The sequence below is a fragment of the Styela clava genome, chromosome 3 (assembly GCF_964204865.1).
Source record: "Styela clava chromosome 3, kaStyClav1.hap1.2, whole genome shotgun sequence".
Taxonomy (NCBI): Eukaryota; Metazoa; Chordata; class Ascidiacea; order Stolidobranchia; family Styelidae; genus Styela; species Styela clava.
Genome location: NC_135252.1, coordinates 1,532,510 through 1,554,380, shown reverse-complemented (window position 1 = coordinate 1,554,380; position 21,871 = coordinate 1,532,510). Strand labels below are relative to the sequence as shown.

Below are 21,871 nucleotides of genomic sequence, written 5' to 3'. Positions count from 1 at the left end.
TGATAACTTTGTTGAAAAATAAATATTGACATTGTATTAATTAATGAGTTGCTTATCGCGTAGCATGTACTAAGAAACACAATGTAACACATTGCGAATAGTGTTGAAACTCATGCAGCGCCACAGGTATAAATTTCCTACTTTAAGAATAGTTGAGTACAGATTGCGACCTCGTAAGTCTGAATTAAATAGAAACTTTCGTTATAATATTAAAGCTGGCTACTAGAAAGTCACTCTGCGATTTCAAATTTCGTTCACTTATTAACAACACTTTAGCCAATCTTATCTCGAGACATCAATTAAATTTATCTAGTCACTGTATATTGGATCGAGGGTAGTTTCATAAGAAAATAACAAAGAAAAAATAGAAGTTTCATTGATAGTAAGTAGTATTTTGCAGGTGGAAAATTATTGCATCGTTTGCTTCATATGTTAACTTATTTGGGAAGGTGAAGAATGTAGTTTAAAGTCTTTGCTCAAGGTAAATCTCATTACATATATACTGATCTACCAAACGTACGTAATATTTCGCATTCATGACTTCAGATAAATTCAAGCATAAACATAGTAATGGCTTTTAACGATGATATAACTGATAGTTTATTTTTACATATACTCGGGATCATCACGACGATGACACTGGTAGTCGAAGCTTTGAACAAGTTGTACAAGTTCTGCGCCATACACTTCTTTGATTCGCCCGTGCATTTGGTAAAATTTGGAAAATGGGCGATTGTTACAGGATCAACGGATGGCATTGGGAAAGCGATAGCGCGTGAGCTCGCAAAGCGGGGAATCAATATTTTTCTCATCAGCAGGAATTTGGAAAAATTATCAAAGGTTGCAGCCGAAGTTGAACGTGCTTACAATGTTGAGACAAAGATATTAGTGTTCGACTTCACCAATTTTGATCATTCATCAGGCACTGGTGATCCATATAACGTAATATCTCAAGCCATGAAAGATTTAGATGTAGGAATTATGGTTAATAACGTTGGTATGGCTGCAGGAGGTGCAAATGTATTTCATAAATCTCAAAAATCTGGCGATGATCAATCGAAATCAGTATCTAATGTGATCCACTGCAACGCATCATCCAGAGTTAAAATGATGGAACTTGTTCTTCCCAGTATGATCACCAGAAAAAGAGGTTTGATTATTAACATCTCTTCTATGTCGGCTGCTCTTGTCAGTCCCATTCTCGCGACCTATGCTGCAACAAAGCGCTTTGATGATACCTTATCGGTTTCTCTTGCGCAGGAATACAGAAAGCATGGCATCATTATCCAAAGTATTCAACCAGGATTTGTGCAAACTAATATGACCGAACCTTTAGGGTCATCTGCAAATTTATTTTTTCCCACCGCTACAACATACGTCCATCATATGATGAAAACTATTGGAAAGTTCGATTGGACGAATGGCTACTGGCCACACACAATTTCAAGATGGTTAATCATGCTTGTTCCAGAGCATATTACGTCACGCGCTATAATCAGAAAGATCACGGAGCTTGGAGAAAAATTAAGAACATAGAATATAATATAACTTAGATTGCTTCATGCTGGATATTTAAACGGTTGAACGATTTGAGTATACCATTTTTCTGTTTCGCTTTGTTGTGGCTTGTTTCGTTAATGTCTCTCTCCTCTCGTTTAGACAAAACTTGTTCGGAGTGGAATCATTTATTAACTGCAATACGAATCTTAGTCTGATACATATTAGTCTAACTATCTTAGTCTAATACATATTAGTCATTTCAATTTCTAGACTAAATCAATCTTTGATTCAACGAGTAGTAAATTACTACGCTTTCCGGCCAAGCTTCCTGCGCCATGATAAAGCCTGCGTGCTGAACAATCAGATAGTAGGTTTTTGATGAAGACAATATTTTGCACGTTGTATTGTTCATTATTGAAAGCTTTCGGGTTTTCTTGCTTAGCTGCATGTATAACGAGTTGAATAAGTGTATTTTGTACGTTAGGTTCAGAGTCGGGTCACAATACCAGAAGTGAGGCATTCCAATATTCGAAACAATTCACCAGTGAAATAGATAAGCGTTGTATTGTAAGTTAAATATTTACTTTGAATAAATAATGTGCCTGTAGCGTAGCATGTACTAAGGAACGCAATGTAATTACAGCGCTGCATTTATCGCATATATATTTATACAGATATACTTAGAACTTGAAATAATCATAGCATGTCGTGTTTGGACTTTAGCGCAATTGTGTGATAGTTCAATCGGAAAATTATTTTTACATTTTGATTCCGATACAACGGTTATTTGATGTCGGAATAAAATTATGATTTTCCTTAATTTAGGATAACATGGGGTGCGAAAATATTGGAATATGTTCGTAGGTTTGCCTGTTCAAATGAAATTAGAACTTCCAGTGGTTAAATTGAGAATATATTGATAAAAGCTAGGTCTGCTTGGAATGCCAAAATTACTTCGACGTGAAAACAACTTGGGCTTTAAAAGCAATTAGCATGATGATTTCAAATATGGGAATTACAAATTATTTTTTGGGTGGCGTAGAAGCCGTGACCGCCAATAACCTTGAGGCATTTAAGGTAATCAATCAGCTATGCGATGTAGGGTGTTTTCATATCACGCTCAGACGCTTCGCCGAGCAATACAAAAGGTTGCTGTTTACTGTAGTATATGTAGCTCATATTTCTTTCATGAACAAAACTCAAAGTCATTGTGTTAGTTTTGTTCTATATATATTGGAATTTGACTGATAGTTGAATACGAGGGGAAGTGATTCGTGTTAAAACGGTATTTTAAATGAAATGAGGATTTTGATTTTAAAATTCTCAGCTAAAAGTCCTTACCATTGCGCGCTTCATTACCATTGAGCAAGACCGCATAGGCGAGTATTCCTCACAATAAAATTTAAGCTGTATCCGTGCTAATGAAGCCATTAAGCGACATGACTGGTTCTATTTGAGTTTAGAAAGACCTTCGCATACGTTACATAGATTAAGAAAGTGTTCTGTTTCCAGTTACAATATTGAGGATAGTATTAAATCTGGCGCCACAGTCTTTGAACACGACAATTGCAAAAAAGAGCTAGTTCTATATCATTTGGTTCTAAATTAGAAAATTGCAAACCTACCATTGTGCCAAGAGTTTCAAATCATGGGGCTTTTGGAAAATTGATGATTTTTCCTTTTGTGTCTAAACCTGGCTTTATATCACTGCGATCTGGCAACGATGGCCTTGATAAACAAAAATTTACTGCTGCATCGTAGATAGTGTTGTGCATATCCGGTTGCTGGATTTTCATGATTTTTCGCTACCGGTCATACATCTATTGCCATCTGTTACCCCCCAGAATACTTCTTGCCTTCCATGCAATCAATTATGGTAGGTTAACATGATTTTATCGTAATAGAAGAAATATTACTCTCATCTGCACTGCATTTCTTGACCATTAAACCCAGGATTGCTTTATATCCAGCCATATAAGTTTGTGTTTCGTTCTCAATATCATATTTTCACCTGATTTTCTTACACAGTTACACAGAGTTGGCGCATTTTCGAGTATAAAGAATATAGTTTAGATTCAGCATATGATAAATTTGATATCATGTTGATTAAGTAAATGGACATAATATTCTGTAATTATTACAGAAATATACAGCATAAACAGACATGGCTTTTGAGAATGTTATCACTGATGGGTCATTTTTTTACGTATTCGGAATCATCTCTATGATTGCTATGGTATTTGAAGCTTTGAATAAGTTGTACAAGTTTTGCGTCATACACTTCTTTGATTCACCTGAGGATTTGGTAAAATTTGGAAAGTGGGCGATTGTTACAGGGTCCACGGATGGCATTGGGAAAGCAATAGCACTCGAGCTTGCAAAGCGGAAAATCAATATATTTCTGATCAGCAGAAATTTGGAAAAATTGAAAAGGGTAGCTGAAGAAATTGAACGCTCTTACAAAGTTGAGACAAAAATATTAGTGTTCGACTTCACCAATTTTGATCATTCGCTAGGCTCTGGTGATCCATATAACGTAATATCAGACGCAATGAAAGATTTAGATGTAGGAATTATGGTTAATAACGTTGGTATGCCTACAGGTGGTGTAGATGTATTTCATAAATCTCAAAAACCTGGCGAAGCTCTTTCAAAATCAGTATCTAATCTGATACACTGCAACGCATCATCCAGAGTGAAAATGATGGAACTTGTTCTTCCCAGTATGATCGTTCGAAAAAAAGGTTTGATTATAAACATCTCTTCTATGTCGGCTGCTCTTGTCAGTCCCATTCTCACAACATATGCAGCAACAAAGCGCTTTGATGATACCTTGTCGGTTTCTCTTGCGCAGGAATACAAAAAACATGGAATCATTATCCAAAGTATTCAACCAGGATTTGTGCTAACTAATATGACTGAACCCTTAGGGTCGTCAGCAAGTTTATTTTCCCCCACGGCTGAAACATACGTCCATCATATGATGAAAACTATTGGGAAATCCGATTGGACCAATGGCTACTGGCCGCACAACATTTCAAGATGGCTAATCGCTGTTGTGCCGGAGGACATGATGTCACGTTTTATGTTCAAAAAATCCATGGAGGCTGGAGAGAAATTAAAGGCATGAAACATAGAATTGAATTTGGCGCGTGTTGAACATTTAGACGTGAAGTGAATTAGATATTACCGTTTTTCTAAGATAAAAGTTTTGCCCTGTTGTCATGATTTCTGTGTAATTAAACCATTTCTCAGTGCTACCTTTTTGTCCAGTGGGTACACAGTTTTACAACAACTGTTTTTTATTTATTTATTTTTGCCTGTTTTGTTTGAAATTCCTGTTTTATTTGATTCCTTGTTTTAATTAGGTTCAAACAAGAAAAATAGCCTTAAATAAACGCCATCTCAAGCTGTAGCGCAATGCTCGTGTCGAATAATCTTTCTACATGTTAGTCATGAGCCGCTAGAGACGGCGAGATTTAATGTGGGTTATTTCGTGTCGAACGCGGTGGCAGCGTCGTTTGCAAATGACGGTGAACGGTACTGTAAATACGTATTTACAGCATGCCCAATGGAAAGGTAACTTAGATATCGCCTCTCGACCGTAAAATTTAACCTGATACAAGGTGGTAAGACTCACTGCAGAAGGGATGTATGTAAGCATTGCAATAAAAACATTTTTGAACTTTTAGATCGCGGTATGGGACATAATACGGAGGCAAATTTGTGTTTACATTCTCACTTCCGGTATATTCTGATGCTCAAATTCGATTTAGTTAGCTCATTCGATAAAGCATCAGGAACACGCTTGTTGCGGCACCTCTAGTCGGTACTAATGGGGATTTATTCAAAAAGATTTGTTTCAATACATTCATAAAAGACTAACCATTCCAGTCAAAAACTATCTCCGATGTCTGTTCAGTCAACTGATTGCAAAATTTTATAAAACTTCGGACGGAGGCAACATGTCAGTATATGGGCGAGCGGGATTTGGTGGAAGCCTAATATCTCTTATGTTAAATCCACTAAAGAAAATCGCACCAAGACGTTTTCGAGCAAACAATCAAGGCAAATCATTTGCAGTAAAAAGATTGTTAACTTTTCAATAACACTTCGACATTTTGCACGTAACCGCAGTTTGTATCTTATGTGAAAGTAATATTTAGTTTAGATTATGGAATGCGCCTCCGCCTCAACGAGAACCGACGTACTCGAACATGGGTGTCGTCCACAAGCATCAAGGAAATTTGAATGGGCCGTTCCGAAGTGGGGCATTGTGCTTACATTCGTATAGTCGTCTTGGTATTGATGTAGGCTACACAAGGTATATGTTTGTATATTCCTTGCTCTAAAAGCCGTACTTTGACCATGGTTTGCCAATCAGAGAGCGCTTCAGTGCGAAAGCACAGTGTAATTCAGAAGTCGTTGCGCATAAAGCGCAAGTGATAGGTAGTTCAGAACGATCGGGCCAGAGGAAGTGGGTCAAGTGGTTAATGCGTGGCTACCTGTCAATCAAGACATGCTCGAGTGATTTTAGTGTTTACGAGCCGTTTAGCTTCCTTTCCGGAGTGAGAAATCGTTTGGCCGAGAATTGGGATTTTTTTCAAGTAGATTTTGAGGTGGGGGCAGTGCCTCCGCCCCTTCAGTGATGAGGAAAAGTGTGGAAAACCACGCCCACTTAGTTAATATTGATTCTGGGCGATTAGGAGCACTTGGAATGAGATTTCGAGCAAAGCGATGCTTAATTGTCGAAGAGAACAATTAACTAGATATTTCATCACCGGGGAAATTGGGAATTCCTCCTTCCTGTCACGCTCCAGTGAGTCAGGAATGTTCGGCGACTCGGAATAAAGATATGGAGAAACGAAGTAGATAGGTACATTTGAAAAAATTTAGTTTAATGCTTTTTTCAATATTTTTTTTTACTTACCCCCAGCCAGGTTCTAGAGATGTTGGCTTATTGCGGGCCTCGGAGAGGTTCTATCAAGAATCAAATGACATGGGTATCTCTGGAAATATGATTTGAATCGTTTTTAGGTGAAATTTTTTCCTCTCATAATACCCAGGCAGGCTCCAGTGATTTTGGCTTATTACAGGCCTCTGAGAGTTCTTAATATCTAAAGGCATGGGCATGACTAGAAAAATTATTTAAATCATTTTCGAGGCAAACTTTTCTTTCTCCTCCCCTCCATTCACGCTTCAGTGATTTTGGGTCATATCCCGAGAATGGTAATAGATAGAGATGCTATATTTGGGTCATACAAGGTAATTTACGTGAAGTTTATGACAAAAAAATTTCGTCCCGGTTGAATGATCACGGACCTTAAATTGATAAAATTCGACTCCCCGTTGAGGTTATCAGTCAATCCATCTACCTCTGAGTGAACGTCCGCTTTTTCATCGTACTAAATTCTTTTCCTCACATTTACCCTCGCGGCTAGCGTAGCGACCGTTCCTGGATTGTATTGCGGGGACGGCTATTTGCATAGACAAAACAACTTAAAGGTGTAATCAAATGACTACGCCTTCCGGACAAGCTTTCGGTGGCGGCATATTCACAGGATGAAACATGCCTTGCTGGTGAGATTTGCACTGAAGACCATGCTTTATACCTTATGGATGGCGGACGCATGTCGACAAGCACAATAAAGAGATTCAACTTTCCTATTCCGGGTCTCAGACATTATTTATACATCGCAAGCAAAGTATACAATTTATGGGTGGACATTTGGCAGCTTAACATTGAATGTTATATCTGGATCTTCCGAAGGTTTAGGTTAAAATATATTATTCATGAATGTAAGTAAGATCCCGTGATTTGAGGCGTTTTTTATGACTGGGTTGGTAAGTTATTAAAATACTTTGCTACAGATTGTTTTGATGATTATGTTTTTACATGGTCTTGTACCAGCAGTTAGCTACTGCCGAAGTATATAGAGAAAATCGACAATGGTGCTGTGTATCGATAAAAAGCAAGTCTTGGACATTAAAGCAAAAAAATTGGGTTTTTCAGAAGCGCTGCCCAATTTTGATCTAATTTTTCTTATGGCATCTCACTATAAAAAATAGTGCCAAATCTTTCCCGAGAAAACAATCAAGGCAAATCGTTCGAAGTGAAAAATTATTGACATTTTCAAAAACATATAGACATTTTGCATATAGCAGCAACGTTGTATTTTATATGAATGTGATGTTTAGATTAGGGGTACGGCGCTGCCGTCCATAAGCGCATGAATGGTCCAGTTTGAAGTAGGGACAGATTCGCACGACAAGAAATAGTAGAAAAAGGATTACAAAACATTAGCGTGTAGTTCAGCGCAATCTTGTTGTTTTTTTAAGTTTAAAGAAATAGTTCTTCTTACGGTTTTGATATTCTGCCAGATCTTATTTTATAAGGTGCCTTTGAAGAACTGAGAGATTCTGGAAAATTAAGAACTGTGTCTATGTTGTTTCTTTTTTTTAGCTTCATCAGTAGAGGTAGGAGTTAAATTTCTATCTCCCACGTCAACATCTGGTATTCCTGTTGGAATTGCAGCTTGCATCCACTCACTCATTCTAAAATCTTGATTCCCTTCATGCACCCGTGTCGAATATGGTCATAATGGCGTCTTAAAATTCTTCCATCGTTCAAACGAACACGACACGTTTGACCCATAATTTCAGCTACTGTGGCAGGTAACCACTTGAACCGAGATCCAATGACTTCTGGAATAAAAAAAAAAGGTCATCAACGTGGAACGTTTTTACTCTTCCACCTGGTCCTGGAACGATCGCTGCTGAGTTTTTCAAACGTGACGAAGGTGCGATTAGATGCGTTCTAATCTTACGAAAAAAACATAATTCCGACGGAGTCTGACCAGTCGTTGTATGTGATGTAGTTTGATATTTAAATAACCACCGAACAAGTCTGACTGTCAAAGATGCTGATGCTTGTTTCTTCAATTCGAGTTCGACTTGTTTTACCATTGATTCAGCTCGGCCATTAGAAGCCGAATGTCTCAGTGGTGAAAAGTGCTTCACTCCATTTTCCTTTAGAAATGTTTCAAATTCATCTCCTGCAAAACTACCAGCGTTGTCAGTCACTACAACTGGTGATATATAATCCAACGCATCAACAATAACAAGAAGTGTTTTTTGTCATGGACTATTAGGATAAGACCTTGGCCTAGCAGGGAGTTGAGGTGCACGAGGACGTAACTGTTGACACAAACTTTTTTTCATTGAAGGTTTCACCAACTCTGAATCAGTTTTCGGTCAAAATATATTGTTCACGATTTTATTGCAAATCGTATAATCAAAATCATTCAGAAAATGCGCAAATGATGCTATTTTTCTCTATCATCTCTCAATGTAGAATTTGCAAATCGAGCACTGAAAATTTGTAACATAAATGGCTTTTAGTAACGAAATCGGGTTGTACTGAAATACTTCCATACGCGCTCGTTAAAAAGGCTGAGTTTTTAGCGTATACAGACTTTCCTGTCGAGTAAAATATTCAATTCATGACAACTACGATAATATAAAATTTTATTTTATATTGATATAATTGTGTCCATTGTATCTCGAAGTTGCGTCTTCTTGTGTCAAAATATAGCCTACACATTACTTGTCTAATATACCACTCAATCTGTTGATGTAAAAATATGAGATAAATATGCCTAATTGTATTTAGTTTGGTTTTCTGCGATCTTGCGAATTGTTATCTCAAGGTCCTCAATAAATTTCCATTTAGTACAATTAAATACATATAAACTATATCAGTTAATCAAAAATACATATTCATCGCCTCAAAAATTTTTCGACTTTTTTCGACTGATAATAATGATTTTTCTGTTGTTTCCGTATTTTGCGAATTCGACAGATCTGAGATGTACTGTTAGAAAAAACCCCAAGTCTGCTATAAAATTCCAAGGAGTGAAATTTATCTTAGTAAAATAAAAATTGATTGAATATACTTTAATTATTTATCTTATATATCACCACGACTCGGGGAAAAAAGTCGCGTTTCCAACCTTGTATAATACTACCACGAAAATTTCCGACGGAAATTTAAAGTAATGGACAAAAAGGTAAATTCCGCGCACAAGGCAGTAGTGGAATACAAAGGCATATTTCCTGCCCATACGCCTAACGGAAATGCCGAGATAAACCAACAGCTAAATCACGCGAACACCCAATGTTTTTGGTCCGATATTTTTACGTCATGAATCTGACACATCCACATTTACAGATTTTTTTTGCCAACATGAAATCCAAACTTAGTAAAAAGTTAGAAAACTTGGCCATTGGTACCAACGACAAATCGGCCCTATACAGTGCTTCCACATCTTCTTTCAGGATTTAAGTTATGTCCTTTGTAGCAGAAACATGAGGAAACATTTAAAGAATTATCTCAAGGACAAGGTCGGTAACAGCAAAAACCTTAGGAGATTAATTGTTAGTGAAGTTTTCGGTTTGTTGTGCCAAAATGAAAACGATTCAAACACTGAAGAAGTCGTATCGTATTGTAAAACTAGGTGCAAAGGCATTGTTAGATACTTCAAAACAAGATTTCTTCATTTATTTAAAAAGAATATTCGGCAAACAAAGTCGCTTACAAATGGATACCGGTGGACTAATAACAACAACGAGTCTCAAATCTAAACCATTCACTGAAATGCGTTTCCTATTGGAGACAACGTAAACTTCCCGATTTAATTCACATGCTTGGTGATATAATCAAGTCGTCGTATACCGATGTGAGAAGGTCACTGTTGAAGCAAGGGCCATACACGTTGTACCGACTCTATGCACGATTTTCGTTGCCCGTGCACACTTGGATGCAGATGACGAAAGCAGAAAGAAATAAAAATTTTAAAGATTTTTTACAACGTGTTCAGCTTGCGTCTCCTGATAAATGTTCCCCTCTTTATTTATCAACTGATAGTAAATTGCAAACAATAACTCCAACACAAACAGCTAGATTGAAAAAAGGAAGACCCAAAATTAGTAATTTTTTTTTATTAATTACGGACTTTATTTATGTTGACCTTGATAGAGTTGAGCTGTAAATTTCTACTTTGCTAATGCATGAGACACAATTCGTTAAATGCATAAGAATAACTTACTTTAATTGCATCACGTCAACCTGCTATTTTCTCAGACATGGATGACCATCTCAATAAAATGTAAGTAAATTTAGTAGCGGCCATGTTAGTAGGAACATAACGGGATCGCGAGTTCTGAAGCGAAATAGCCATATCGGTAGGGACGTCGTTGTTTTAGTGAAAACATAGCAGATATCAGTGGCGGCGCGTCAATAGGGCCAACCGGGGCAATACCCCGGTTGTTTTTTCGGTATAATAAAAAATATTCGAAAAATACCCCAATATCGGTTGCACAGACTGTCTACACTAGCCATATTCTCCCGACATGGTTCATTTTTCGCTCGCAAAGCCTTCGCCGAACGTCGACGGGGCGACGCCGATTTTGCCCCGGTTGCTCATTTTATATCGTATTCTCTCTTTTATCTTCCACTCGCCGCGTTTGTCTCGTTTGTTTTCTGTTTCTTTTCCTAAATCATCGGGGCTAGCCCCGAAATTATGACGACACAATGCCGACGTTTCTTACAACAACGTGTTGACATATTCACGCATTCCTTCTCGTTCGTTGGTTGCTTGAAGAGTTGATAGTTTCCTCGCCTTCGTTTTTGTCGCTGGTTTCGCTATTTGAATCAGTTAGAGACCTTTAGTCCATTTGCTTTCGATTTTCCACATTCCTTTTGAGCTCCTCACTTCTTTCCGGCTTCGCATTTCTTAGCCTTAGACCTCATAATGAATAAGGTTGATGCACTACTTCTCACTCCGTTTTCGCAGCTGCCGCTGGAACAAAAATTAGAGGTACAACGTCTTGGGCCTTATCAACCAAAAAATTGTTCACTGGAACAATCCCATGACATAGGAAAGCGTCGGCGTACATTCTGCGCAGAAACTTGGTATAAAAAAAACAAATGGTTGTGTTACAGCGAGGACAAAAATGCACTTTTTTGTTTTTATTGCCTACTTTTTGCTACCGCCCGTGAGTCACGTTGGTGTAAATTTGGTTTTAGAGATCTTAAACATCTTTCCGAGCGTGCCAGGGATCATCAATCTTCTATGGAGCATCTGGACAATACAGTAAAATACCGAACATTCGGAAATGTTAATATTGCAGCACAGTTGGATGAAGGACGCGCGGTTTCTATTCGTCGGCACAACCAAAACGTCGAGAAAAACCGCCATGTTCTCGGTCGATTGATAGATGTTTTGAAGTTCATTGGTTGTCACGAGCTGTCCCTCCGTGGGCACGATGAACAGGCTGGCTCTTCTAATAGAGGGGTATTTTTGGATATGGTGGAATACACCGCATCCCTAGATACAGTATTGAGAGATAGTCTTGATGCCGCAACTGTTTCGAAAGGGACATGTGAGGATATCCAAAATTGTTTGCTTGACTCAATGTATAAAATTTATTTACAACATTTGGCTCTGGAAATTGAGAATTGCCAGTTCCTTTCGATTCAGTCTGACGAGACAACTGACATCACGCGCGTTTCCCAACTGGCTGTGATTTTTCGGTTTGTGAAAGATGGTAAACCTACCGAGAGATTTCACAGCTTTGTACCAATCGTTGATCGCACGGCTTGCGGGATATCGGCTGTACTGAAAGAAGTGTTACAGCCTTACAACGCGAAGTCAAAATTGATAGCTCAAACTTATGACGGTGCGGCAGTCATGAGTGGGTCGAAACATGGTGTTCAAGTTTATATAAAAGAAGATTTTCCTCATGCGCTTTTTTTACATTGTTATGCACACCAATTTAACCTCGTTATTAAAAATATGTGTCTTGATACCCCTCTCGTCCGTATATTTTTTGCAAATGTTTCGGGGTTTTCTTCATTTTTTTTTTCGTTTCGCCGAAGCGCTCTGACCTCTTTCGCCAGATATGTAGCCGCCGTCTCCCAGCTTGTGCACCAACACGTTGGAATTTCCAATCACGCGTGGTGCAGGGCGTGTCCGAAATTAGGTTTGAGCTCATTGAGTGTTTCAATGGCATTCAGAGCTCTCCGGTTTGGGACGAACGCTCTGTGAGGGAGGCGGCAGGTCTAAAGCGTCTGCTAGAAGATGGTGAGTTTTCATTTTTTCTCCACAATATTTTATCACGTGGATGTATTATACGGCGCATTGCAGTCAAGGCTAATGGATGGAGCGTCTGCAGTCGTGTATTTCAGATTTCTGCGATGCTGTATCTCGTATCCGGGAAACAATAAAATACGACGACACATGGAGTGCTTCTTTACGCCGCGGGCAAACAACGCAGCGTTTGATTTTGTCTGCAAAGGAATGCTGTGACATTCTGGTGAATCAAATGAGCGATCGTCTGCGCACTGAACACCTTGCCGCGTTCTCTTTGATGAACCCCAAAAATTTTTCAAAATTTGCACGTCAATTTCCCATCCATTTGTTAGCTACTGTCTCCAAATTTTACCCCATGATAAACGTGGGTAAATTGGAAAATGAATTGCGATGTATATACACCAATCAAACTTTTTTGAACATCACATCAACTTGCGCGCTCTATGGGTTCCTCATAGATAACACTCTAGTAACTACCTTTGCGGCGTCTGCAAAATTTCTGGACATCATTTTGACGACGCCTATTTCTATTTCTTCCGCCGACGCAGAGCGAACATTCAGCACGCTGAAGCGTATTAAAACGTATCTCAGAAACACAATGAAGCAAGATAGATTAAATTCCTTGGCTGTTTTATCCATTCACAGAGACGTTATTTCTGGGATGCATGACTTTAATCAGCGCGTTATTGAGCATTTTGGTTCCAAGAAACCGCGGCGTGTTGCATATATGTTCAAGCAGTAGAAGTCTAGCAGCATATATATCTATGAGTGAGCGACGCATGTCCTTATCTTTGCATTAACTTTCCTTTCTTCATAGTAACGTTTCAAACCTTATTTTAGGTTTTGTCTGCTTTCCCGAAGTTTCTGTTAATATGTCATTGTATTTATCTGGGTAAATATTGCCTTTCCTTTTGAAAGAGGTTTCAAAATAAACTATGTCTATATTTATTAATCCCTTGACTTGGACCGGTTTTAAAGACACTTTCTTATCGTTAAAAATTGTCGCTTTTGCCGATTGGTTGTTACCGATGGAATGGTTTTTATACTCATAAAATGATGGGAGAACTTACAGCGCTCATCCTGTCCCCGTAGATGGGGGTGACTTGGTCCCGCAGTAGCTTGCCCCGGTTGTCAAAATGACCATGCGCCGCCACTGGCAGATATCACTATTTTACCTGGGCAAATATCCATTTTAGTAGGAACATAGCGGATATCCCCTAATTTAGTATAGGGTCATGGGAACTACGCAGTTTTAGTAACGACAGTTCATTGCACTAAAAATTCTAAGAACATCAGAATTTGATTCAGTTCTGGAGGTAGTATCATTGCTTGCTTAGCAAATTCGAAGAAATATGACATGATCAAATTCTGGTGTTTTTTGCATGGTGTGATAATTTCATCTGTGTCCCAAATAGAATTTCTTCTTGATTCCTCTAACTATCAATATATATAAAATGATGAGCATTAAATGATCAATACCTTCTAAAATTAATTGAATACTTTCATTAGTCTCCAAATAATAGTTCACCATGTTCCATTTCTCTGATGCTCTGATGAATCTTGCGTGTCAATCAAGTTTAAGGTAATTTTGGCTCTAATTTGGTGAAAAGGTTCAATTGAGCAGTTAGAGTCATACTGCTCTTGGTCATTGGACCAAGTTCTTTTCTTGAATGACATATTTCACAAAAAGACTCCTCGGAATTGCAAAGAGTTTTTGTAGAAAAGAAACGGTGAACCACTCTGAAAATTGCGGTGTAGTTTCAGATACCAAATCGCCAGATGGGTATAAAAGCATTTGTTCATTGCTTTCGAAACATAGATACGGTATGTATAAGCGCTTCATTGAGGTGTCGACATTTTTACGCAAAGCTCCGTTATGAAATATTCTGTACTAGAAATTCTATCTTTCAGGGAAATTCGAACGTGCCCTGATTTCTCAATCATTCGTGTGCACTTATTATATTTAACTTGTTCCTTAAATTAAACTACGTTTTATTAGTAGGATATAAATAACTTGCCGTTTTTGCAAATATTCAAGTTCGAAACCCCGAGGTTTGTAATAAAAACCTTAAATATTTGTTGGGAGTTAGAAAGCATCTAAAAATGAGGTTATACGGAGGTACATCTAAGTGCGTGTATCGGTCAGTCGGTTCATCTTTAAACTTTCCTTTGCGGACAGGACAAATATAGCCACATTGTTTTGGCACTTGTGTATTGAACAGAACGCGCAGTTGTTGAATCCACTTGACACTGGTATAGCATGATCCGATCTTTTATCTTTACATAACTGTATATCGCAGTGATACACCTGGTATTAATTGGTTGGTTACCTGGTTAATTGTTATAGCACAGGGGTGGCCAACCTGTTTTCGACTACAGTCTTTAAAATAGCTCGCGATCGACTGATTTTTGTCATACACAAAAACGATTGAGAAAATTCCAATCTGTCCCGTGGGCGCAATCGCCAATAAAAATTTCCATGTTACATCCAATTTGTTAATTTGATTAATTAAGTTGGGACTGGAGTAAATTTTTAATCATTTATTAGTTAAAATTTTTCAAAAAACCTTGCAAAGTATCCATATTATCTAAACAGAAAAAAATACATATTCTCAAACCATAAATGTTACGTGACTGCTCAAAGTTCAGTATCTAATTTACAATTTCCTTCGAATCCGATTCTTCGCTCGCTTGAAATTTGGAAAATTGTGCATGTTGAATACCAATGTCTGCATGCGAATACAATTTATCACACTACTCTTGGAGTCAGACAGTAACTTTCCCATAGTCTACTGCAGAACTTTTAAGACATATTAAAATTTCATTTATTACGTAATAATATGCGCTATCGAGCTTGCCCATGACTCAAATACTGTACTATCAGTAGTAAGGTTGCTAAGTATGACTACTTACAAGTATTCGATCCTTATACGATTCCTAAACTTTCGATTCCGATTCCCGAGTCCGAATTTCGATTCCTCGACATATCTTACCGGGAAAACATACCATCCTAAACAATACTGTAATAAATCGAACAAGTGAGCACTGTTCGAACATATGGACACGAAAGCCTGGAACGAATCGCACACTTAATTAATTAATAAATAAATAAAAGTAATTACCTTCTAGCGGAAAAATACAATTCCCAACCACTGAAAAATTCCTAGCAATTGGTCCAGTAGGTAATGATAAAGATAACAAGAAAATGAGTTCTAACAAAAAACATAATAACAAAACGATATGTATGTACATTTTATGTACAAAAAATTATCGTCACAGCAAAAATATATTGCAATATAAAAAGTCCAATCCGTTTACATGTCTTTCTGTATGCTCGATCGGATTTTGGATACGGAAAGCTACTCTGAGCTAAATGCTCTTTCTGATGCAGCAGATGTTGCTGGGGCACTGGGATACTTTTGGACGAAAACTGCGATGTTTGGATATGTTTTTTTTTGCAAAATGTATTCTATGTAGCTGATATGGCAAAAGTTCTTTCATTCAAATATTTTGATATCTGAAGAGAGCTGCCCATACCACCACTGATCAGATTTTCAATACATTCTTCACTCCATTTATGGAAAAAGTTTTTTGCTATTTTGTTCTGTTGGACTGTGGGTTGTTCCATCTCTGAGGTGTAAAATTTTCTACTTCAAAGTGCAACATGTATTTCATTTTTCTTGCTCCAACTGAATAGAAGTTATGAACGCAATAAGTTAGACAAAATATACACGAAATAGTTCAGTGCCCTTGTCCCGCGCAAACGAACAAAAATGAGATTGTACAAAAATATTTAAGTTTGCGGCGTTGTAGGGACACATATTATACATGTATATTTATACACATATGTGAAAGACTTATCACAAAACGTTATATATACCTTGTTTGCAATCCAAGTTTTCACCCTAAAAATCGATTCCGGAGTCGATTCCTTCATTCCTAATCAGTAGAGGTGTCGCGAGACTATCTCCCAAATGCTAAATGCCTTTGCGCTATAGTCACGCAGTGGTTCTTAACCTTTTTTGAAACATTTACCCCTTTAGCGAACAAGATTTACCCCCAATATAGCCATTGGTGATCATTTATTAAAAATTCGTCAAGCTAAGTATAAAGAGCTCTAACTCTAGACGCAAAGCCTCTCTATCTCTCCCTTCTCTGACCCCGCCTTCTCCTCTTCTTTGAGCTTCAGTTCAGCGTGGAAATGCAAGAGTGGGGTTCGGTGAAGGAGGAGCGGTGGGGGAGAGAAAAGTAGAATGGGGAGAAGGTAAGAATAGAAGTGGGAAGGAGAGAAAGTTGGGTGGGAGTGACGAGAGGAGGTAAGAATGGGAATGAGAAAGTGTTGAGATGGGAGAGTGACGGGAGGAGGGAAGATTGGGGGAAAGTGAAGTGGGTGGCAGAATAGAGGGGGAATAGGTGGGGGGTAAGAGTGTGGGGAAATTTCAGACATATCGATCTTATAAGCTCCGTTTTGTTTGTTTTTTTCAAAACATTTCGGGCTAAAAACCTATATTACCAAATGAAGAATGAACAGAATGGCTTGGACAGGAAGAAAAAAAAACATTTAATGCGACCGCTACTCTTGTTTTTGTTTCAACCAGATCTTCATCGTCTGTTGAAATAACGAAAACTTGAAGGTGTTGGTAAAGGCCTACTGATAACAAGAGAGCTGTCCTCAAATATATGGACACGGAGAGCAAAACAAAATATCGTCACGCTAATAACCGAATTGCGTAAGTCATTTTTAGCAGTTTCGAGAAAAACGTAAAAAACTTCCTAATAATATTGTTATGCCATTGAGAGTCAATAATTTGCCATGGTTCAATTTTTTGATCGTAACCGGATTTAAGTTAATTTGTATGACGCAGTTAAGTGACGTCATAATGTCGCACTGTGACTTAGGCAGAAATGTGTCTATGATTTGGGGACATACGCAATTTTGCAACTTTACTATATACACCAGTCCTGAAAACTAAACATTCCAGAAACGAATGTAATTCTCAGTATCTACAATGTCTAATCCCCAAAATAGCTAATCAGTTTTAATTACATTTTATTTTGGGTTTAAAAATATATATTTCATCAATTTAACACGTTCTGCACACCCACCGAAATAAGACTAAGATTAAATATAAAGAATAAAACAGCAATGCACCCAATATAAAAGGCAACCAAGGTGAATTGGACTCGGACAGTGAATATCACAAGTGCACGTCTTCCTATACTGTAGTATAAATTCAAATTAATACGCGCTAAGCTAGAATTCGAGATGCAAAAACTCGAAAATACTTGCAGAGGTTATTTTTCCTTTGTGACGTCACAATAGTCCTGCGGTAACAATGATAATTCATTATGACGAAACAATTGCACAAATGTATACGTCATACTGAATCTCCATTTTTATGGGTTTCGGAATTCTTAAAATAAAATCTGAGTTAACAGACAGGTATGAGTATGAGTTTATTTCGATCTCCCCTAAAAAAAAATACACGAAACAAACAATGAACACACAAAACATAAGAATGAACACACAGAATAATGGGGAAAATCGGGACAACAGGCAAAACCTTTAGTAAGGTTTAAAACACGCAGAAATTCATGTGCCTGTTCACCCATTTCACGCACACAAACATATTACAAAATAAAAACACGAACGTATATCGTTCGGGCGTCGTCTAACTTATGTAACAAACAGACTGCAGGTGCGGTGGATTCCAAACTGTTTACATCGAACGGACATGATTGGGTTGTGCCTATGTATCGTTTCGAATTTGTTTACATGAGCCCCTTAAAGTGAACAAATAACTTGATTGGCGTAGTCATAAACAAATGCCAAATAGTGTGTCAGGTGAAAACAGTGTCAGCAAAGGTAAAAATGAATTATAATGGGTTTATATGGAATTCTTCATCAGAAATCCGACGTAGTGCTGCGTTTTAATGTATGAGGAGCAATGTAGTTTCACATAAAATTCCCGGTCATTTAATAAATACCTATTTTAAAAAACTCAAAATCGCCAAAAATGACTTACGCAATTCGGTTATTAGCGTGACGATATATTATCATCATTTCCTTGAAAATCTTGCGCGGTAACTTACCGGCAGTACCTGTAGGCCTATCGGAGTACCAGTAACGGTACAGGAACTATACCAGCTTATCCTGGAATCTTACAAAACGCGCATTTTCACGACAAAACATGTACGTATCACTATCACTTACAATTTTGGACGTGAAAGGAATTTGGAATCTTTTTACAAAGCCGCCACAACAAAAACACTTTGTTTTTGATGTTCCTATGATTTTGCTGCATTAAGAGTCAAGTGTATTTTCAATTTATCTGTATTCGAACTGGATTGTGAAACTTTACAATATACGAACATTTGGCATTCAATACATTGTATGCTTCATTGACCTCTGAAGGAATTCAGATCGGAGTTACATTCCATAACGTGTGTCAATTCAATAACACGGGAATCGAATACGCATATAGGGCCAAACCTATCCCTATAAAGCTTTCTGTGGCAGAATATCCACACGATGGAGCCCGTCGTGCTGAACGATGCCGGTCAGCTGATAAGTTTGGTATAAAGACCATGCTTCTTTATACGTTGTATTGTTTATTTTTGCAAGCTCCCGGATTTTCTTGCTTGGCTATTTCAAATTACTCGGCAACTATGTTGAATTTCGAATTATGATCGTTTTTTTAAAATGCTTTTTCTTCTGTGGTGTAGCATATGTATGTTTGTGTATGCCACAAATGTATTCCAGAAGTGCATTCGCAATATTTGAAACAATTTGCCCGTGAAATTGTCAAGAAGTAAATATGATAACCCGCGTTGCAAGTTAAATATTGACTTTGAATAAACAATGCGCTCGCAGCGTAGCTTGTACTAAGAAACACAGTGTCATCTCAACCCTCCATTTATCGCAATAAGGTGCGAACCGCGCGTAATTGGTGAATGTGAAAGCAGCTTTATATACAGATATATTTAGAACTTGGAAGAAATAAATATATCACAGCATGTTGTGGCTGGACTTCGGCGCGATTGTGTAACAGTTTAGAAGTTAGCGAAATCTGTTCAATCGGAAAATTAATTTTATATTTTGATTCCGATACAACTCTTATTCGGTGTCAATTTTTCCCTAGTTCATGATAACCTGAGTTGCGAGGAATATATATAGAAATATATACAAACCTTAGGTGTTTACTATTGTGAACACTGATAATAAATGTTCAGTGAACAAAAGTGAAGTGGTTTCTTGTCATTAGCAATATTCAGAATAACATTAAAGCTTATTGGTCGTCACAGTCTTTGTACATGGAAATTCCAAAACAAATTTCTGTTTTGAAAGTTGTTCCACGAATGTTCTGTAACATTCCGGCGAAAGGCGATACATACATGTTAACAATTAATTATTCATTAAGTTCAGTCAAAAGAAACGAGTTCGTGACCTTTAAGAACAATAATGTGCTCACCAAATGCACTGCTGCAAAATAAAATCGAACTTCACTTAACGGGCATGGAAGTAAGGAATCAAAGGTTTTTTTAAATATACATCTATTACCAGTGAATTATAATATAAAAGTTTCGTTGATAGTGTTTTTATGGAGAGAAGTTCAGTCTGTTGCCTTATCTATGAACGTCAGATCAAGAATGTAGTTTGAACTTCGATTATTGTAAATTTGATTACATGCTGATCAAGCAAACATGCATAATATTTTGCAATTATGACTTCAGATATATTCAAGCATAAACATAGAAATGGCTTTTAGCGATGTTATAATCCATAGTTCATTTTTTTACATGTTCGGAATCATCACTGTGATAGCTCTGATATTCGAAACCTTGAATAAATCGTACAAGTTTTACGTCACACACTTTTTAGATTCGTCCGTGGATTTTGCAAAATTTGGAAAATGGGCGATTGTTACAGGATCAACGGATGGAATTGGGAAAGCAATAGCACATGAGCTCGCAAAGCGGAGAATCAATATTTTTCTCATCAGCAGGAATTTGGAAAAATTGACAAAGGTTGCAGAGGAAATTGAACGTGCTTACAAAGTTGAGACAAAGATATTAGTGTTCGACTTCACCAATTTTGATCATTCGCCAGGCTCTGGTGATCCATATAACGTAATATCAGAAGCAATAAAAGATTTAGATGTAGGAATTATGGTTAATAACGTCGGGATGCCTACAGGAGGTGTAGATGTATTTCATAAATCTCAAAAACCTGGCGAAACTCTTTCAAAAACGATATCTAATCTGATACACTGCAACGCATCATCCAGAGTTAAAATGATGGAACTTGTTCTTCCCAGTATGATCGCCCGAAAAATAGGTTTGATTATTAACATCTCTTCTATGTCGGCTGCTTTCGCATGTCCCGTACTCAACACATACGCTGCAACAAAGCGTTTTGATGATACTCTATCAGTTTCCCTTGGGCAAGAATACAGAAAGCATGGCGTCATAATTCAAAGTATTCAACCAGGCTTTGTACAAACCAATATGACGAAACCTTTGGGATCCTCCACCAATTTAATTTTTCCGACGGCGACAACTTACGTCCATCATATGATGAAAACTATTGGAAAGTCTGATTGCACGAACGGTTACTGGGCGCACACCATTTCGCTATGGTTAACCATGCTAATACCGGAGGATATACCGGCACGGGCAATGTTCAAAAATTTCATGAAGATTGGAAAACGACTGAAATCATAAAACACAAAGTAGAATTGGATTTGTGAATGAAGATACGTGCTATGTATAATGAATTGAGTAGTATGTTTTCGCAATGAATTCTTTTAGACAATCTTATCTGTCTCCACTTTTACCTTATTTACTCCTGAACTGGCTATCCTCAAATCGATAATTGGAGAAAAACAACCAGTTACGACTGAAATATTTAATTTTGAATGATGTGTTGGTATCAATTATATCATTTTCGTAAAACACACTCTTTGTGATTTGAGCATCTTCTTGGAATAAATACGCGAATATCGATTGTATCTAGTTATCTGTGTCATTTTATTAGCCTGAATTAGTTGCTCGACGAGGAAAATTAACATGATGACGTTCGCCAATGATTGGAAAATTCAATTTGACCTTCAAAGCCTATAATACTAACCTGTTGAGTCAGAGTTAGAGTGTATGTAATAAGTACAGTATCAAAATGACAGGTGATCAGAAGGACGGATTGCTCCGTCATCTGGACT

General features: G+C 37.6%; 3 protein-coding genes across 3 annotated transcripts; all 3 read left to right on the top strand.

The window, feature by feature from the left end:
* Positions 1-570: 570 nt before the first annotated feature.
* LOC120342958 (very-long-chain 3-oxoacyl-CoA reductase-like) lies at positions 571-2,161 on the top strand. The gene has a single exon (XM_039412016.2). It carries the CDS (start codon positions 571-573, stop codon positions 1,534-1,536), a length of 966 nt encoding a protein of 321 aa, XP_039267950.2. The 3' UTR covers positions 1,537-2,161.
* A 1,339-nt stretch (positions 2,162-3,500) lies between these two features.
* Positions 3,501-4,921, top strand: LOC120335716 (very-long-chain 3-oxoacyl-CoA reductase-like). Its single transcript, XM_039403305.2, has one exon. The coding sequence runs from the start codon at positions 3,665-3,667 to the stop codon at positions 4,628-4,630; it is 966 nt and encodes a 321-aa protein (XP_039259239.2). The 5' UTR covers positions 3,501-3,664; the 3' UTR covers positions 4,631-4,921.
* Positions 4,922-20,201: 15,280 nt separating this feature from the next.
* On the top strand, positions 20,202-21,660 carry LOC120342318 (very-long-chain 3-oxoacyl-CoA reductase-A-like). Its single transcript, XM_039411099.2, has one exon. It carries the CDS (start codon positions 20,412-20,414, stop codon positions 21,375-21,377), a length of 966 nt encoding a protein of 321 aa, XP_039267033.2. The 5' UTR covers positions 20,202-20,411; the 3' UTR covers positions 21,378-21,660.
* The last annotated feature ends 211 nt before the right edge of the window (positions 21,661-21,871 follow it).

Coding starts and splice junctions, on each gene's coding strand:
- LOC120342958 (XM_039412016.2), top strand. CDS start 571: ATGGCTTTTAACGATGATATAACTGATAGTTTATTTTTACATATACTC.
- LOC120335716 (XM_039403305.2), top strand. CDS start 3,665: ATGGCTTTTGAGAATGTTATCACTGATGGGTCATTTTTTTACGTATTC.
- LOC120342318 (XM_039411099.2), top strand. CDS start 20,412: ATGGCTTTTAGCGATGTTATAATCCATAGTTCATTTTTTTACATGTTC.